At 38.5% G+C, this 18784-nt stretch overlaps 1 protein-coding gene across 30 annotated transcripts in view; it reads left to right on the top strand.

Moving 5' to 3' along the window:
• CEP63 (centrosomal protein 63) overlaps positions 1-16627 on the top strand; it is a 41014-nt gene extending 24387 nt beyond the window's left edge. For 14 of the 30 annotated variants that reach the window (XM_081160075.1, XM_081160085.1, XM_081160080.1 and 11 more), the window contains 9 exons: positions 1936-2169; positions 2418-2557; positions 3394-3528; positions 6303-6417; positions 7298-7495; positions 8860-8946; positions 12692-12897; positions 13922-14201; positions 16256-16627. In XM_081160075.1, the coding sequence (XP_081016201.1) occupies positions 1936-2169; positions 2418-2557; positions 3394-3528; positions 6303-6417; positions 7298-7495; positions 8860-8946; positions 12692-12897; positions 13922-14201; positions 16256-16414 (1554 nt within the window). In that variant the 3' untranslated portion in view covers positions 16415-16627. The remainder of the gene's footprint in view (positions 1-1935; positions 2170-2417; positions 2558-3393; positions 3529-6302; positions 6418-7297; positions 7496-8859; positions 8947-12691; positions 12898-13921; positions 14202-16255) is intronic. The other 16 variants (XM_081160082.1, XM_081160078.1, XM_081160081.1 and 13 more) reach the window with 3 other exon arrangements.
• The last annotated feature ends 2157 nt before the right edge of the window (positions 16628-18784 follow it).

Here is an 18784-nt window from a genome sequence, read left to right as displayed (position 1 = left end):
CCTTTTCTGTGCTTATATGCAGTGTACATTGCATTCATATACATTTGGTAGAAAAACACATCATAAGGGAGGGATAGTTGCAAACTTTAAAAATTACCAAGAATGGCAAGTTGTTAATTGTTGGAGCTAGGTGATGAAAATATATAGGGGTTCATCGTCTTATTCTCTCTATATTTGTGTATATTTGAAATTTTCTATAAAACATAACTTTAAAACATAGAGTGCTTACTCTGTGACAGGCTCTATGCTAAGCACTTTACAATACAATATTTAATTTTCACAAGTTGAAAAGTTTTCTTTTTTAAATATGACATGTCAACAAATATGTGGTCATAATGATTGCATAGAAGTTCAGTCTACCATTAAATGCACCATAATTTATGTAACCAGTCCTTTATGGTAGAACATTTAGTTTTTTACTTTTTCACTCTTATAAATAGTGAGTGCTTGGGAGAACACCCTTATATGAACATTTAGGAATATATGTTTATTTATTTTCTTAGGATATGGCCCTAGAAGTGCAATTGTTGCATCAGAGTAGCTGTACATGCTTTAAGATTTTAACGTATATTGTTTAAGTGCTCTCCAAAGATGTGTTGATACAGACTTACTAGCAATATTTGGGAATGTCCATTTTCTCACAGTTTTCCAGTATTGGACACTATTACTTCTTTTAATTTTCCCTACTTTTAGGCTTGTGTTCGCTAATCTGGTGGGTGAAAAAAGTGGCATCTGATTATTCCTTTTAATTTGTATTTCAGTTATGAATGAGGTTGAGCATTATTTCATCTACTTATGACCATTTCCATTCTTTTGTAAATTGTTTGTGTCCTTTGCTCATTTTTCTTTTAGGGTATTTCTATTGTCTTAGTCTTTTATCTCTTTATGTAAACTTTAGAATCAGTTTGTTGATATTCATAAAGTTAGTTGAAGGGATTTGATTGCTTTTGTGTTGAATTCATAGTTCACATTGAGAAGAACTGACATCCATATAATATTGAGTCTTCCTGCCCGTGAACATGGAATATATCCCCATTTATTTAGTTCTTTGATTTCATTCATCAGAGTTTTGTAGTTTCCCTCATACAGACCTTGTACATATTTTGTTATATTTATACTTAGTATTTAATTATTTTTAATTTAAATTTCACATGTTCGTTGTTGGTATATAGGAAAGTGATTGACTTTTGTATGTTAACCTGTATCTGCAATCTTGCTATAATTGCTTATTAATTTTAGGAGTTCTTTTTGTTGATTCTTTCAGATTTTCTACATAGATGATCATGTTATCTGTGAACAAAGACAATTGTATGTCTCCCATACCTTTTGCTTTCCTTTTTTGCCTTATTGCATTAGCAAGGACATCCAGTGTGATGTTGAAAATGAGTGGTGAGAGGGAACAACTTTGCTGTATACCTGACCTTAGTGAGAAAGCTTCATGTTTCTCCATTAAGTATAATGTTAGCTGTATGGTTTTTCTTTGTTTGTTTTTAAATTCTTTTTTTATTTTTCAATTACAGCTGAAAAATAAAATATAACACATATAAAATATAATAACAATTTTATATTAGTTTCAGATGTATATCATAATGGTTAGACATTTATATAATTTATGAAGTAACCCCCCTGATAAGTCTAGTACCCACCTGATACCATACATAGTTATTACAGTGTTATTGACGTTATTCCCTATGCTGTAGCTGTATGGTTTTTATAGATAGTCTTTATCAAGTTGAGAAGGTTCCCTTCTATGCCTAGTTTTTATCATGAGAGTTTTCTTTTTTTTTTTTTTACCATGAATGGGTTATATTTTTAATGAGCTAATGTTTTATGTTTTTTACGGAAGTAAAGCTCAGTTTCATTTTAGTTTTCCTTATTCATTGATTATTCTTTTATCATTTCACTTTTACCTATTGGTAATCTGTGTTTTTCTAGGCTCAGCTTGCCAACCGGAAACAGAAATTAGAGTCTGTAGAGCTGTCCCGCCAGTCAGAAATTCAGCACCTGAGTGGTAAGCTGGAGCGGGCCAATGACACTATCTGTGCCAATGAGTTGGAAATAGAGCGCCTCAACATGAGGGTCAATGACTTGGTTGGAACCAATATGACTGTTATGCAAGAGCAGCGGCAAAAAGAAGAAAAATTGAGGGAATCTGAAAAACTGTTAGAGGTGTGTTTTAAAATTACTATAATTGGGGAAATGTATGTATGTATGTATGTTTCAAGAGAGAGTAATTAATCTGGAACCATTTCCAAAATCTATGGTTTCTTTCCTATTATGTATCTGGTGGGTCAGATACTTGTAGTCTTATTAATGTAGTGCCTATTATATAACTTACAGTCTGATTCCCTGGTTTACTTTTCTTTTGAAATAGGAAAATTGTAATAATATCTGACTTTTTTTTGAGTAATTTTTAGGTCTTGCAGGAAGAAAAGAGACAATTAAAGGCAACTCTTCAGTCTCAAGAAAATTTCATCCATGAGGCAAAAGTGCGAAAGGAGAAACTACGAGCAAAATTAAAGGCATCTGACACTCAACACACAACAGAGGCCATAAGGTATATTTCATCTTAAATATTAATCTTAGCCACTTGGTGTTTTGACATCAAGCACCAGTTTTAATGTTTCATATTTTTAATTTTGTGTTTGACCATATTATGGGTTTTCTTATTCAGTTTTAATTTCTGAGTTAAATTTTTATAGTGATATAAAATTTTGTGTGGTTTGTTGTTGTTTTTTTGCCTCCAATTTGGGTCCCTAGCCTAGAGACTGATGTTTAGAAAGTTAGGAACCACTTGGTCAATCTGTACCCTTGGCCAAACTCCAAATGTGAAAGGAATTATAGCTCACATCTCCTGGAAGGCCTCCCTTCCTTGGTAGATTAGGCCATGATTATCAGCTGTTTATCATCAATATCATAGATAGGCCAGCTTTGAGATGGCCCTTTTAAAAAAGTTTCTAAAACTGACTTTATTTCTGATATGAGTTGCTGCTGTGAGGTTTGTAGTGGAAAGAAATAGAAGGAGCTGTGCTCTTTTTGCTTGATTAAACTCTGGTGTGCATTTCTATTGTTGCCAGAACTCTGATAATTTTCCAGTTTCTCTGACTCAGGGTATAAAGTGACAACAAAGTGATTTTCATCATTTTGTTTTTTCCCGTTGAAAATGAGGCCAAGTTCAAGTTGGGAAAGGGTACACTGCTGCTGACATTTTTTAGAAGCATCATCTCTTTCCTCTTTACTACCCCAGTGTTCTTTTCCTAGAGCAGGAGACAAACTGAAGAGTCCCAGAGAGTTTCGTTAACAAAAAAACGGTTGGGAAATTTGAACGTGTTGCATGTTGTTTTTGTATGCAAAGATAAAGGGCCTTTAGTAGTTCCCTGTATCCTCTCACAGGTCACTAGAGGAGTCTCAGACAGAAAGGCGGTACACCTCACAAGAGCAGGACTTAGACAGCGTGCTCTCCCAGCTGGATTTTACCCACACGAGTGAGGAACTTCTGCAGGCAGAGGTGACTCATCTGGAAAGCAGGTAGATAGATACTCATATACACATTTCAAAAGTGGTCAAGTTGTTAAAAATGATGTTGATCATTATATTGATAAACTAATAGTGAAAAAACAAAGTTTTTTTTCTTCTAGCATCCACAAATGGCCTAACTTCTTATTTCTTTGAGAAAACAGGAGCAATTAAAGGAAAACTTCCTCATCTTTCTGCCACCAAATCTATCAGTCTGCCTACATCTGTGCCCATAATCTGTTACAGTGGATTAATTGATGGGTGACATGTCCGTGCTCCTAAAACTCCACTTGTGTACTGTTCCCACAGTTTTTTCTCTTCTCTTTTGCATCATAAAGTTCTTCCTTTCTGATAAATAACTTTTCCAGTTGTATAAAATATGCTTTAATGTTTCCCATCTTGGGGAAGATACTTAAACCTTTCTTTAATCCTATATCCCCATCAAGTTACTTCCATATTTTTCTGCTCTCCCTCAAAACCAAATTATTCAAAAGAGTTGTCTGTGCTGTCAGTTTCTCTTCACCTTCCACCTGTGTGCTACCCCTTCAGTACGCTTTCCTTTCAGTTATGCTTTCCTTTCCACCAGCCACCTCGCTGGACCCGCCCTTGGCAAGTCACACTGGATATGAGGCGCTCCCTCCCTCTGTTCTGAAATGCTTTCGGTATTTCCCTGGTATTAATTTAATCCTGATTTGTGCTATACCACGCCGAGCTCACTTGTATTGTTGTCATACTTGTGAACTTTGTTTGTCATACCTCTAAATTTTTTGACTGGGGAGAGTTTGATATTTTATTTAAACACGAATCATGACTGTTGATACACTAACAGTTTCTGTATCTAAAAGATAAAAAATATAAACTATTAGCCTTTAGGCAAACAAACAACAAAAAATTGCTGTTTTTTACCTGGCTGGCATGGTTCAGCGGTTGAGCATCGACCTAGGATCCAGGAGATCGGGGTTCGATTCCCGGTCAGGGCACATGCTCGGGTTGCGGGCTAGGCAGCCGATCAGTGACTCTCCCATTGTTGATGTTTCTATCTCTCTCTCTCACCCCCCTTTCCTCTTTCTGAAATCAATAAATATGTTTTTTTTAAAAAAAATAAAATTGCTGTTTTTACCCTTTTAAGTTTATCTTTAAGTAATACCTTTTTTGTTTTTAATTTTTGTTTTTGGAAACCACCAAGTATTTTCTTTACATGTTAAATATACATGCCTACACACATGCATATAGTTCTTGCTTTATTTCTTTTTCACCTTGGAATACTTAAGATATTCCTGGTTATCATCGTTGAGGTATATGTGCACACTTTAGACTGAATAAAATAAGATAAAATCTCATTATTCTTTTTGACAGTAGTACTGATTTAACATTTTTGCCATAGATTTTCCATTGATTGGCTTCTGAGTAATCTGTAACATGTATCGGTATTTTACTGGGCTCTCCTCAGGCCTGGAGACTTGCCTCTTGCTCTGACCTGCAGTGTGACCTTGGGCACTTAGCCTCTGTAGGCCCCAATTTTTCCACTGTAGATAGGACAAGGTTATCTCTCATCTTTCTAACTCAGTGTTTGACATACCAAGTACCAAACAAAAGAGCACTCTGGGATTTTTAGAGATAGGTAAAATTGGAATGAACGAATACAAACATCAGTGTTCAGTACTAAAACAGTGGCTTTAAAAAATTCTTTTTTTGTATCGAAAGGCAACTGGAAGAGGAACCCTTTTAGATAATTTATTTGTGATGTTCAGTTTGAATAAAATATTCTTTAACTGGAGGGATTTAAATAATTGTTAGTGTGTTGCTGTATTGTAAAGATGGTATTTTTGAATGATAGCTTATCTGGTAAGTTGACTGTGTTGCTGAAATACTCTAGGTAGCTATTAAGCATTTATTGAACAGTTTAGAACAAATGATCCAGGGGCTGAGGGGGGATGGTGGGCAAAGCCGGAGGGAAACAAGAAGTAAAAGACATTATTTTAATTATAGAATTTGTAGTTCGGTAGACAAAATATACATGTTTTGGACCTGAGCAATTTAAAGTAGAGATTTAAGATAGAAAATTCTAGAAAATTTGTACATTCAAGCTATAAAAAATGGAAAATAAATTGTATTTAAGATGATTAGGGGAATGAGGGTTGGGGCAGCTCTATCAGGTAAATGCTGATCTGATTCTTGAAAGGATGCTCACCATCCATTGCAGGTGGGAGAGGAAGGTACTTTGTGGTCAAGGAGACGATGTGTGCAGAGACAGAAAGTCAGGTGTGACAAATGGCACACGACAAACAGTAAAGCCTGTTGACTTAGAAGCAAATGATTTTATTAGTAGAAATGTGCAGTGAGATAAGAGAGGTATGGTGCCCCTGAGGTTCCTATATCTGATAAGGGATTGATTCTTAAGTAAGGGCGACAAGTTGGGAACTCTTTAGAGAAGAGTTTTCTGGCAGCTGTGTGTAGGCTGGGATTGCAATTAAGTGCAGTGAGGATTTAGATTATGATAGCAAATCCTGTACAACTAGAGAGGGAAAATTAGCTGTAATCTTTAGCATTTTGTAACCAGTTAAATTTTAAGCAGAAGGAAAGACTATAGGTAAACACAGAAATCAAAAGTATCTCTAAGAGTTTGAGTTGGATTTAGCTGCCTCTGGTGATAAGGAAATTGGAAATGAGTTTTAATTTGAGGTGATGTTTTTGATGTCTTGGACATCAAAAAGGTAAGTTAGATAATTCAGTTTGTGGGTTTTAGGGTTCTATTTTAAACATGTGATCCTATTTTTTTCATACAGCTTGGAATCTGTAAGTACAACATGTAAACAGTTGAGCCAGGAACTAATGGAAAAGTATGAAGAACTGAAGAAGATGGAAGGACATAACAATGAGTACAGGGCAGAGGTTAAGAAGGTAAACATCTGCATGCTGGGCTCGCAAAATTGTTTGTGCTTATGAATGGAACTATAGGTTGGAAGGTCGCAGGAATTATTTTTAATGGAAGAAAATGTAGTCCAAAGGGCCACTTGATATTCAGGAGTAGATGAGCACTTGGAATGTGCTTAGGAAAAGTATCTTTTTTGTCATCCTCAGGGATGCCACACAAATATTTTCAAGGGAATTGAGGCCTTCCCTCTTTGTACTCTAAAACTTTTAAATCCATTTTTATGAAAATATTTGTAAAAGGTACACACTTTCCTGCTTGCAAAGAGATATTATATGAGCTAGCACTTAATATTGTCTTACCGACTAAAGGTGGTTATGGATATGTCTTCTCTCTGTGCTGTGGTGTAGTTAATTTTCTTGCTGGCTGCTGAGGTATACAGAGCTGTTTGTCTCTGCACTAATGGGCTCTGGCCTGTTTGTTGACTCATATTTTTTATTACTTCTTTGAGATGACTTCTAGCCCCTTTCTTCTTCTTGTCTTTCTGTTATCTTCTGTGGACCAGGAAACCATGTAAACAAAATTTTTAGATTTGTAGCTAAAAAAAAAGTGAAGGTCCCAGGTGCTGTCCTCTAAATAATGTGTGCATGGGCTTTGATACTGGTTCTCAATGTTTGAATCACCTCTGTCCCGTTTTGCTATTTAGTAGTGATTGTGGGTATAACTATATGACCTTCAGTACAGAAATACAATTTGGTAAATTGCTAATTTTCTGCCAATTGAATCTAGGAAACAATTCATGTCTTGAAGGTACGGTAAAAATTACCATATTATTTTAACTATTAATATATTTTTCTATCTACATACTTTCTCTTAATTTTTCATCCTTTCCTTTCTGTTTCTTTGTAGTTGAAAGAACAGATTTTACAGACTGACCAGAGTTACAGTTCTGCACTAGAAGGAATGAAGATGGAAATTTCCCAGTTGACTCGGGAGTTACATCAGCGAGATGTCACTATTGCTTCTGCCAAAAGTTCTTCCTCTGACATGGAAAAGCGACTCAAAGCAGAGATACAAAAGGCAGAAGAAAAAGCCGTAGAGCACAAGGTAACACTAGAATAAAACCTCTTTTTACTTGAAGTTTATTTTTGAAGATTGAATTTATTAAAGATAAATAATAAAATAATAATAGCATTTAATTCAGTAAGTTTTTGTTAGACACCTGCTTTGAGCAGAGAGTATGCTGATAACAAGCATTCTAGTGAGGATTGGTGGGGAGGTGCGAGTAGACACATACAAGGAAAGAGACTGTTGCTGTGGTGTGTGGTGAGAGTGTGACAAGCTAGAGTAAAAGTGGGGCAGGTGATAGTGGAGGAGACTGGAAAGCAGGGGCTAGCTCCTGAAGGGTCCTATCAGTCATGCTTAAGAGTTTGAGTGTTACCTTGAGTGTTGTCAGTGGAGAATGGCTTTAAGCAGGATGAAAGATCTCTGTGGTTATCATATGGAAGGAGCAAGGAGCAAAGAGACCACCCAGGTGCTGAGGGAAATGGATGAATTCTGGAGATACTTGGCTGGTAAAATCAATGGGGCTTTGTATTTGATTGGACAAGGCAGGTGAGTTAGACAGAGTTAAAGAAAGATATCACTCGATTCCAGCCTGGGCAGCTGAGTGGAAAGTGATGCTCTTTAGTGAAAAAGAGAAAAAGATAGGGAGCAGTTTTGTGGAGGGTAATGAATTTGCATGAAAGGTACAAAACAGGGGAACCGAGAGAGGGGACATTGGTTTGGCTTCTGGTGAAGGCTGAACTTTCATATGGAAATATCTAATAGTCAGTTCCACAGAGGGCCTGGAGTTCAAGATTAAAATCAGGATGAGACATTTAGCTGTGGAAGTCTTTGCATGAAGTTGGCATTTGAAACATCCTGAGAGATTTGGAGATTATAATGAGAAAGCGTAGAGTATGAAGGGCAGAGACTTGGACCAAACTGAGGACATTACTCATTTAGGGTAAAAAAGGAGTTGGCATGGAGCTAAAAAAAAATAAAAATGGTAGCACTAAGGAAGGAAACAGTTTTCACTAAGGAAGCAGGAAGGCAGGACTTTTTGGTCAAGAAAAGCTGAGTAGAATGAGGACTGAAAATAAGGTGTTGTTTTGTGAAAATAAGGTATTATTTTGTGCAGTCCATGTGATGATGTTGAAGGTAGAAGCCCAATCAGGAGGCTAACACAGGAGAGTGGTTAGGGATTTGCCAATGAACTGATTCATCTTCTTAGAATAACATTTTAATTACATGTATGTTAATTCACTTTGAAACACTTTTTAAAAAAAATCTTTTTAGAAAATATTTATGTCTATCAATGAAGAATGTAACTTTGCCTAATGAAAATTACATGTGAAAACATTGTGTAGGATATATTTGATTTATTTGTTATTTCTGTGTATTTGTTTTTCCTGCTTTTCCCTTCTCAGGAGATTTTGGATCAGTTGGAGTCACTCAAGTTAGAAAATCGTCATCTTTCTGAAATCGTGATGAAACTGGAAGTGGGTTTACATGAGGTACATAAATAGAAACTTAAGTTTTTCTGCTACCTAAGCCTTAAAAAGATCACTTTGTGAATATTGATACCGTAAAGAGAGACTTAAGGTCAAATATGGAATGATCCTTCTGCAGAAACTTTCTCAAATATAGTGATGGAAGCGAGCAAAACATGACTCTCCACTCTAGCAACTGGAAGATATCTTTTATATTATGTATGTGATAAAATACATGTATGTATATAAAGGAATTAGCATAATGCTTGTCATTTAGTAAGCACACAAAAAGTGTTAGGTGCTGTTATTGTTACAGTTATGATGTTCACAATATCTTTTCATTATAAAGTATATCACCTTTTAAATAATTTAGTTTTAATTATATTTCTATAAGGTTGAATTAACTCCCTCAAATATTCTGAAGTCTTTATGTTTGGAGCATTTTAGTAGGTGATGGCACAAGGATGAATGAGAGGGTTCTTCCCTTTAAGAGATGAGAATAGTCTAGTAGGGAGGATAAGAAGTGTGTACCAGCTCCTGTGAAATCAGAGAACTTGATTAGCTAACAGTGAGTTATAAAGTGGTGATGCTGTTTTGCTATAAGTTCTTATAACTTGCAGAATGACCCATCTATTCTAACCCATCTTTTTTTGATATAGGGCAAATGCTCAAGGACTGTAGAATTCTTCTTTTCTGTACTTCCAAGAGAACATGGGCCTCCAAAGATGCATAGTTTACTCAGTGCCCCTATTTGCTCCCATGTAGTTCTAATTTCACAGTTAGGGATTATGGAAGCTGGGTTGGAGGAAGTGCAAAACACTAGATGACCACTTTATTTCAGCTAAAAGAAAATATGGGGAACTATTTTTATAATCTTTGGGGAAGGTAAGATTCTCACCTTGCTGACCGGCTGTTTCGAGCCAGAACTTGCCCGTGTGCCTGGCAACTTTTCTGTCATGACCGGTCAGCAAGGTGTTTAAAATTACTTAAATTAATGTAAGTGCAGCCACGAGTTATCTCGTGAATAGTCAGCAATGGTCGGACACAGAAACACGTGTATACTTGTGACAGTCAGCACTAACATCATGAAACCATGAAGAATGTACAATGTAAGGAATTTTACAACTTAAACATGTAAAATTTCTGGGCAGCAAAAGATCCTGTAAAAAAAGACTAATGGACTGGGGGAGACAATCTATAAACAGACCGAAGGTTAACATAAAATATTAATATGTAAGGATTTCTTACAAAGATGATAAAAGACCATTCAGTAGAAAAATGGTCAAAGGACATAAATAGATAATTCATAGATGTAATACAAGAATCCAGTAAACAAGAAGAGCTGCTCAACCTCCCTAATAATCAAAACAAAATAAATATTTTATTGCTCATTGGATTGACACTGATATTTAAAAACTAATATAGCCAGTGCTGGCAAAAATATAGGGAAATAGGCCCTCTCATGCTCTGTAAATGAGAAAGTGAATTGATAGAGCCTTTCTAGCGGGAATTTAGTAACATTCATCAAACTTGAAATATATATAACCTATAAACTGAGTCTCGTGCATTTCTGAATTTGATAGTCATTGCTGAATAATTCTCCAGAAAGGTCGTATCAGTCTGCATTCCCAAAGAACCCATCCTAGAGGAGCAAATATGCAGAAATGGGCATTTCAGTATTGTTTGCAATATCCAAAAATGTGAAATAAACTAAATGTTAATCTATAGAGGGATGGCTAATTTGTGGCTCTCTATTCTATGAAATATTACGCCGTCACTTAAGGTGGCAGATGAAAATATGCCTCTAATCTTGCTCCCTCCCCCTGGACCTCTAAAACTATAATGAAAGGAATTTTTTTAAAGCACAAACTTACAAGGATGATAAAAATAGGAAAGGAGACAACAGCTAAACATCTTGTGAGGGGGGGAGATGGAGGGAGGGGTGGAAATGACTTTATATGTCCAGATAAAGCCAGTACCAAGCTAGCAGTGGAGAAAGCCAAGAATAACCGGTTTATAACAGAATCTTCAGAAGACCCTGGATTTGGCAATAACTGATTGATAGAATCTTCTCTTATGCAGTGAGGACCTGTTCACATATGAGTTGGGAACTCTCAGGGGCACTTAAGCCTGACCATGACCAGAGATTCTATTCAGCTCTGTTTCTCCTGAAACCTCATCAAACAGTGGTAGTGCTGTCCTTTCTTTATACAGCCAGGTGTGTGCTTGCTGAGTTTTTATATTACCTTTTTACACTCATTTATCTGCAATTGTTAATAAAATAACACTTGAGAAAACTTAAAAGATGCCTGGCAAAGGCAAGCATTATCTTTTTAAAAAAAGTATATTTAATGACACCAGACATTAAACTCTGGCTGGTGAAAATCCTGTCAGCAGTTTAAACTCTCTCTGGTTTTGAAGCTACACTCAGTGCGAATATGTTGTACATATTAAGAATAGTTATTACAAAGTTTCTTTTTGTATTTTACCACCTACGAAGGTAGAATTGCTTTTACAAATGAATGTTTGGGTTAAATAACTATTTTTTCCAAATCCTTACCCTAGGATATGTTTTTATTGATTTTAGAGAGAGGGGAAGGGTGAGAGAGAAACATCGATGTGAGAAAGAAACATCCATTGGTTGCCTACCATATAAACCCTTCTTGGGATCAAACCCAAAACCTGGGCATGTGCCTTGATTGGGAATGGAAACAACTGAGCCACACTGGCCAGGGTTAAATAACTATTTTAATAAATGTTATCTTAATGAAAACAATAGCTCTGGTAAAATAAATTATTTACCACATTTAAAAATTGACATTAGTTTGCAGTTTAAATCCTATGTTCTGCAAATTCTTTTGGGGTGGGGTGGATTTTAATTGGCATTGGTGACTTATTGAAAGATTTTGTAACTTACTGTCACTAGTGTACGCAGATAGTTAAAAGGTTGTATTTTAAAGTTTATGTTTTTGTTAGGTAAATTCTGTATGTCAAACCACTCTTGATCGGTTTATTTTCAGAAAATTATTTACAGAAAAGACCAAGGTAAACATTGTATTAAACTCCAAAGATTACCATAATTTTTAGACCGCTAATGAAAGTATTTTGTCATTAGAAAAAAATGGTACAGACCACTTTCCACCCCCCCAGGTACTATATTACCAGGCAACACCTAGAATTGAAGAGCAGTAAAGTTTATGATCACAAAATTCAGACCATATCAGAGCAGTCAGTCCCACTTTATAGTTGAGTGCTGCTTTATCATGTCCAAATGTATTTCACACACACAAATAGGTGCCAACGTTATGGAAAACTGTCTAAGGCCAGAGTATTTAAAAGTTGCCCCTGCTAGCCAGAATTCCTTTTTGGAAACTTGTGTTCAATTTCTTTCTTTTTGGTCTCTCGATTTTCTTCCACAGGTATTCCAGGCTATTGAACCTTCTGTTTCTTGAAGAACCCATGGCTGCTCTCTTGCTTTTTCTGTTTCTGATTCTCACTTGGAGCTCTCTTCCCTGCTAGTTCTGAGCCTTCCTCCTGCCAGGTGCATGTTAAAGCCCATTGTGCTCTAACTTTTCACCCCGCTTACTGCAAGAGACAGAACCCCTTTTCTCTCTTAGTCTTAGCCAAAAGCAAATCTTCACTTTTTCCAAAGTAAAGCTATAGATGAACTAGTTACAACTAAAAAGAAAGTACTTTTCCACGAGCCGCGATATCACAGATAGCAAGTATTTTATACAGATTAAGTGACTCTAGTATTCTTTTTTATTAGGCAAAAGAGATTTCACTAGCAGACCTCCAGGAGAATTATATTGAGGCATTAAATAAATTAGTGTCTGAAAATCAACAACTACAGAAAGATTTGATGGACACCCAATCTAAGCTGGAGATTTCTACTCAGATGTGCAAAAAAAACCATGACATGCTCTTAAAACCGACATACAGCAGAGCACCTGAGTTCAAGAATACAGAGTTCAAGTAACATTTCTTCACAGTTTATTTAAAATATGTATCTTTGTAATATAATTCTCATTTCTTTGAGAATTATTTCTGATGTTTAGATATTAAATCTTCATCAAAGGGCTGTATGTTTAATTCTGAAGTACAATGTGCACAAGTAAGGCTCCTGTCAGGTTAAAACACGGAGGGGGTTGTAGAGCACTTTCATTCAAGCTTTGGTTTTAGACACTCTGGATGTCCGTATAAACAATGTCCTTATTCCCCTGAGCCTTTTCCTGCTGCCTGCCACCACCCCAACCCCACTTGCCCCGTAAGAAGTTGGCTTTTTAGAAAAAGCTTGCTTTGTATTTTTGGTTAGTTAATTATAGGCTGTTACCATAAATCAGCATTAAGTGAAAAACCACCTGGCTTCAGGTCTTTCTATGTGATTTACATGTTTTCCTCCCAAAAGCCTTTGCTGACACTCTCACTGCTCTAACCTTTCTCAACCCTGAGATAAGGGTAGGTGCCCTTCTTTTTTTTTTTCAGTCTTCACCCAAGGATATGTTTATTGATTTTTTTTTTAGAGAGAGGAAGGGAGATAAAGGGGGTGGGGAGAGAAACATCAATTGGTAGCCTTTTACATATACCCTGACTGGGGATCGAACCTGCAGCTTAGGTATGTGCCCTGACTGGGAATCAAACCCACAACCTTTTGTTGTACAGGGTGATGCTTCAACCAGCTGAGCTGCCCGGCCAGGGCTAGATGCCCTTGTGAGCGCAGCACTTCCCCTTATCCAGGCACTAACCACGCTAGTTCTCTGGCAGCTTGTCTGCCTTCCTTGCCGTACTGTAAGTGCGTGAGGGTGGCCTGGCAGCGGGGATGGCACATCTGGAGCCTGAGTGAACGAGAACACCTGGTCTGAGTGGACTGCTTATTTTATAAATTACAGCTTTAGCTAGTTAGCCTTTTCATTTATTAAGTGATCTTCCTACAACATTTCTGTTTTGAAGGGGAAAAATTACTACAATTCTTGTTTTTGTTCCCTCACCCACTCTCCAGGCCATCCCTTGGCCAGCACAGACGCGATGGAGTAAAGACGGAGCGCCGCCAAGCAGGTCTCTGTCCTCCACGAGGACAGGCGCCGGAGAGGGTGGGGCCCGTAGCCACGGTCCTCAGCCCCCTGAGTTCTCATTTCAGCCCTTCCAGCTCCTGCATCTCTCTGCCTCCCAACTTTCTGTATAAAGCCCACTCTTTGCCTTCAGTGCTAGATCCAAATGAAGCCATTTTTTCTGATACTATCTCTGAGAGTATAAATGACCAAGAAGAGTTAATGTCTTCGGTATGGAAACTTTCTGATCTTCCTAGTTTATTAAGTTTATTTAGTTTGATTTTAACTTTTAAGGGTGAGGGGTGTGATATGTTTTTGTTCTATTTTGTTTCTCACTGGTTCCTATCTTAAGTACCCTTTATTATTATTCTCATGTGTTTCTGTCTTATGGTTTTGCTTATGAAGACACATTCAGCCATGATTACTTTTCTGAATACATCTTAGTTCTGAAATATAGCATAAGATATTCCTTTGTTTTTATCCCTAATTGGAAACACCCTTCCTTTGTTTTTTAGAGAGGGTCCATTTTGTATTGGAAAGGTTGGTTCAAGGAATATCTCTGGCTGGCAGGATAGTCCTGAGACATAGACAGTGAAGAAGGAAAAAAGGAACTGTTGGAAAAGGGAAAGGGGTGGGCGGAGGTGGAGGAAGGATTGCATTCCACGTGTCCACAACACGGACTCGAAGTCGTGCAATGTTGGCCCTGACGGCAGAGGCTGCTCTTTGACACTGTGCTGGCCCCTTGTTCTTGTGCAAACTCCACCATCATTTTTGCTTTCTGTACTGAAGCACTTGTCTTGGGCCACTCATTTCCATCATCAGTTTTAAAATAAGTCCCCACTTATGCATAATTCTGAAGTCCAAAAAAGTCCCGAAATCTAACTTTCTTCCCAAGTTTGGCAGCAGCACTTATTTGGCACTGAAACCTGCCCTGCCCTGAACTAATGTGATAATATGTGTAGACTTTATCCCACTCAGCATTTGACTTCAGAAATATTAGTGTGTTTGATTACAGAATGTAACCTCATTAATCAAGGATTCGGTGTTTGTGAATTTGCCTCCTTGCTAAAAGTATTTGTAACCCCCAGTCAGTACTTGCAGCTCTGCCACATCATTTGTGGACAGGGGCAGAGCTGTGAAAAATCTGAGCGACCAGTCTTGCACAGTCCCAGCTGAGGTGGCCACATGGCCCTGCCCTCCTGTTTCAGCTCTCGTACCTGGAGGACCAGAGGCTGGAGTGGGATGGGCAGCGCAGTTTAGCAAGAAGCTCAGACTCTGGGCACCTTGAACAGGGTTTCAATCCCAGCTCTGGCATCCTTAGTGGGCCAGCCTTAGGCAAGTCACTAACCACTTCTGAACCTTGGTCCCTCTTTTTTTAAAAAAAATGTGTTTTTATTGATTTCAGAGAGAGAAAGGGTTAGGGAGAGGGAGAGAGATAGAAACATCAATGATGAGAGAGTCATTAATTGGCTGCCTCCTGCATGACCCCTACTGGGGATCAAGCCCCAACATCAGCATGTGCCCTGACTGGGAATCGAACCATGACCTCCTGGTTCATATGACAACGCTCAACCACTTAGCAACACCAGCCTGCCCTCATTTTCTCTTAATCTACTAGGATGAGTTGTTTTTAGCATGATAATCTGTATGAGATATGTATGTGTATTTCCCTAGGGGCAGTGATTCTGTATTCACTAATTCAGTGTTTGAGGTGACTTGATAGAAAACAACTGCTGCGGATGAGGCTCGACTACATGTGATATGTGTCTTGTGTCACTTTTCTAAAGTCTGAGCTCTGAACTACCACTGAGCCCAAGGGTGTCAAATAGGGGACTTCAGATGGAAATTTTGGAGAAGGAAAGAGTAATTGATTTTAACTGGTGTCTAATATGTTATAGGTAGATATTCTGTGTTTTAAAGTAAAAGTAACATATTTAGAGTTTAAAACCATGTTTGAATAACAGGCATTAAGTGTTATTTTCTTCTGGGGTATAGAAGGATATACAAGTCTAAAATGAGACATTTTTCAGACCAGTAATTAATGTCTTATATGACGCTTTACACTTACACAACTTGGGTCAGAAAGAAGGAGATCTGTGTTAATTTTTGCAGAACTTTTTAAATGAACTATTCTTGTCATTAGGATAAAAACAAAAACAATCCCTTCAGAGGAAAAGGTATTTTTAAAAATCACCTTTCAATAGTACTAGATAGAAAATATCATGCATAACATGTGTTAGAAACAGAATATTCAACTTACATATGCCAATCTGTTTCTGTTCTAGAGTCCCTCGCCTGTATCTCCCCTTGGTTCAATAGCTACACGATTTTTGGAAGAGGAGGAACTGAGGTCTCATCATATTCTAGAACGCCTGGATGCCCATATTGAGGAACTGAAAAGAGAGAGTGAAAAGACAGTGAAACAATTCACAGCCCCAAAGTAGCCTCTTCAGAAAAATCACAAATTTGGAAATAAACACCAAAGAGTTACTGTCATCTGAAGTAGTGGCCCTTTAAAGACACGGAGATACAAAAATCATAGAGCTGTTGTGAAGAAATCTGAAAAGCTGATCCTTCTCCAAGGCATTTCTACTGCACTGGTCTGTTTGAAGGACCTTTCCCAGCAATAACTTGTAAGAATAAACCACTTTGCTAGACTTCTTTCTCATCGGTATTTATTATCATAAGATGATACTTTCTCTTGCTGACTTCAATGTGACTAGCTGTAGGCTAACATAAAGACTTTATGGTACATGTTGAAAATGAAGTAACCACAGGACCCTCTTTAAGGGAGGTATGTAGGAGTCTGGATTCAGAGTCACACTGCTCTGATTGATGTGTTGGTTTTGTTGCTTACTAGCCAATTGGGCTGGTAATGTGGCAGAGCCAGGCTGGAGGTATAGAAAGGGGTTAAAGAACTTTGAAGGAAGGCCTCTTGGCTCAGAGCACAGGTATGAGAGAGAGGTGGAGGGAGGGATGGGCTGGTTCTAGTGAGTGGTGCCCATGGATGATCCAATGGAAATGTTCCATTTCTAAGAGGATCAAGTGGGAGACAAAGATCTCATGTGCAGGAGACATTTGAAACCTTGGAGAGTTGATAAGATCCAATAAGATCTACCAAGGAGGGAGTGAAGAGAGAGGAGCAGAATGCTATGCTTAGAGCCCTGAAGGATGGCAGCATGTGAGGACCACAGGAAATAGGTCAGCAGAGAGCTAGAATGTGCAATTAGAGACAAGGTGACCTGTAGTGTACTTGCCAGTTCAAAGGGCTCCTGTGTCCCCTCTCTCCATTGGACCTTTCCTATCAGCATATAAGCATCCTGTGAGTTCTCCTTTTTTTAAAACACAACAAAACCTCTGTATGCCTCTCTGTCTAGTGCTCCAGATAGTTGTGGAGTGACTATTTATACTTCCTTACCTCCCACTCTCTTCCTAACTCTCTCCAACCCCAATTCCATCCCCACCATGAAACTGCTTTCTTGCTCTTGAGATCACCAGTGACCCAACTTTTCCTTGAGCTTTATTTTATACAGTTGGCCTCTCCCTCTTTGTCTCCTGGTTTCTATGACCTCACACTCCTGATTTCCCTCCTACCTCACTGGCCACTCCATCTCTTTGTAGTTTTCTGGCTTTTCCTCTTCTAACGTTCCCCCCTCAACCCCCAGGCTTTGACATGGGTTTTCTCACTCCACTTACTCCATTCGATGTTTAAGCTTCAACTACCATCTTCATGCCAGTGACCCCTACATTCAAAACTAATGTTGACCTCTCCCCAGAGCTGCTGTCTTAGGTACCTGCTTATGGACTATCTTCACATGAATGTCTGATGATCATCTCACGTTGAACATTTCCAAGAGCGAACTCTGGACTCACAATATTCCATGTGAAGATAGTATCCCGTTTGTCAGTTGCTAGGAGTTATCCTTGATCCCTTCCTCACCCACACCTCCATATCCAAGCCACTGGGAAGTCCAGTCATTTCTGCCTCCAAAATCTATCTCAGATCCAACTACTGTCTCTTCTCCACTGCCACCACCCTGATCCAAGCACAGTCTCTCACTTAGATTCTGGCAGTAGCCTCCTGACTGGTACTACTCCTCCCCTGAACCCCAATAATTCATTCTCCTCAGTGCCTTCAGAGTTACCCTTTAGAAATGGAAATGAACAGTCTCACAGTTACTTCTCTTGAGACCCTTTAAAGGCTTCTTACTGCACTCAGGATAAATCCACAGCCCACAAACCCCCACCCCCGTCACCCACTGCATCTTCTTTCTTTCACTGTGCTCCAGCCACACTGGTCTCTTACTGTTTCCAGCTTTAACCTGTGAGGGCCCTGTGCTTGCTGTTTACCTGGAGTCCCTCTCAGCTCGCCCGTGATTGGCATTTTCTCCTCTCAGCTCTGCACTCAAACCTCCTGTCTTTGACGGCTACACCTAAGATCTGCTCCTCCCTGTTTCTCCAGCTCATTCCCCGAGTTATTTCCTTCATATGCTCACCACTCTGTAATCATATTTGATTTGATTTATGTTTTTATCACTTATTTCTACCTTAGGATTAAGCTCCTTGAGGACAAGGCCTTTGCCTGTCTCCTTCACAGTGGAGTGCCCATCCCCCTGCACTCGGGAGGTGCTCACGTAGTTTGAACCAGTGGGTAAATGTCCTTTTTCAGATGCACTGCATTTCTCCTCGTGCCTTTGTACTTGCTGTCCTTTGGGTCAGCTTCCCCTTCCCACGCAGTTTCACGTGTCTCTATTATCCTACTTGGGAAACCTTTCCCACAACCCCGACCAGACCCAGGGAGAGTTTCTCCTCAT

This window comes from Miniopterus schreibersii (assembly GCF_964146895.1).
Source record: "Miniopterus schreibersii genome assembly, chromosome: 15".
NCBI classification, from domain to species: Eukaryota; Metazoa; Chordata; class Mammalia; order Chiroptera; family Miniopteridae; genus Miniopterus; species Miniopterus schreibersii.
The sequence above is the reverse complement of the archived record's forward strand: the minus strand, read 5'-3'. Positions and strand labels throughout refer to the sequence as shown.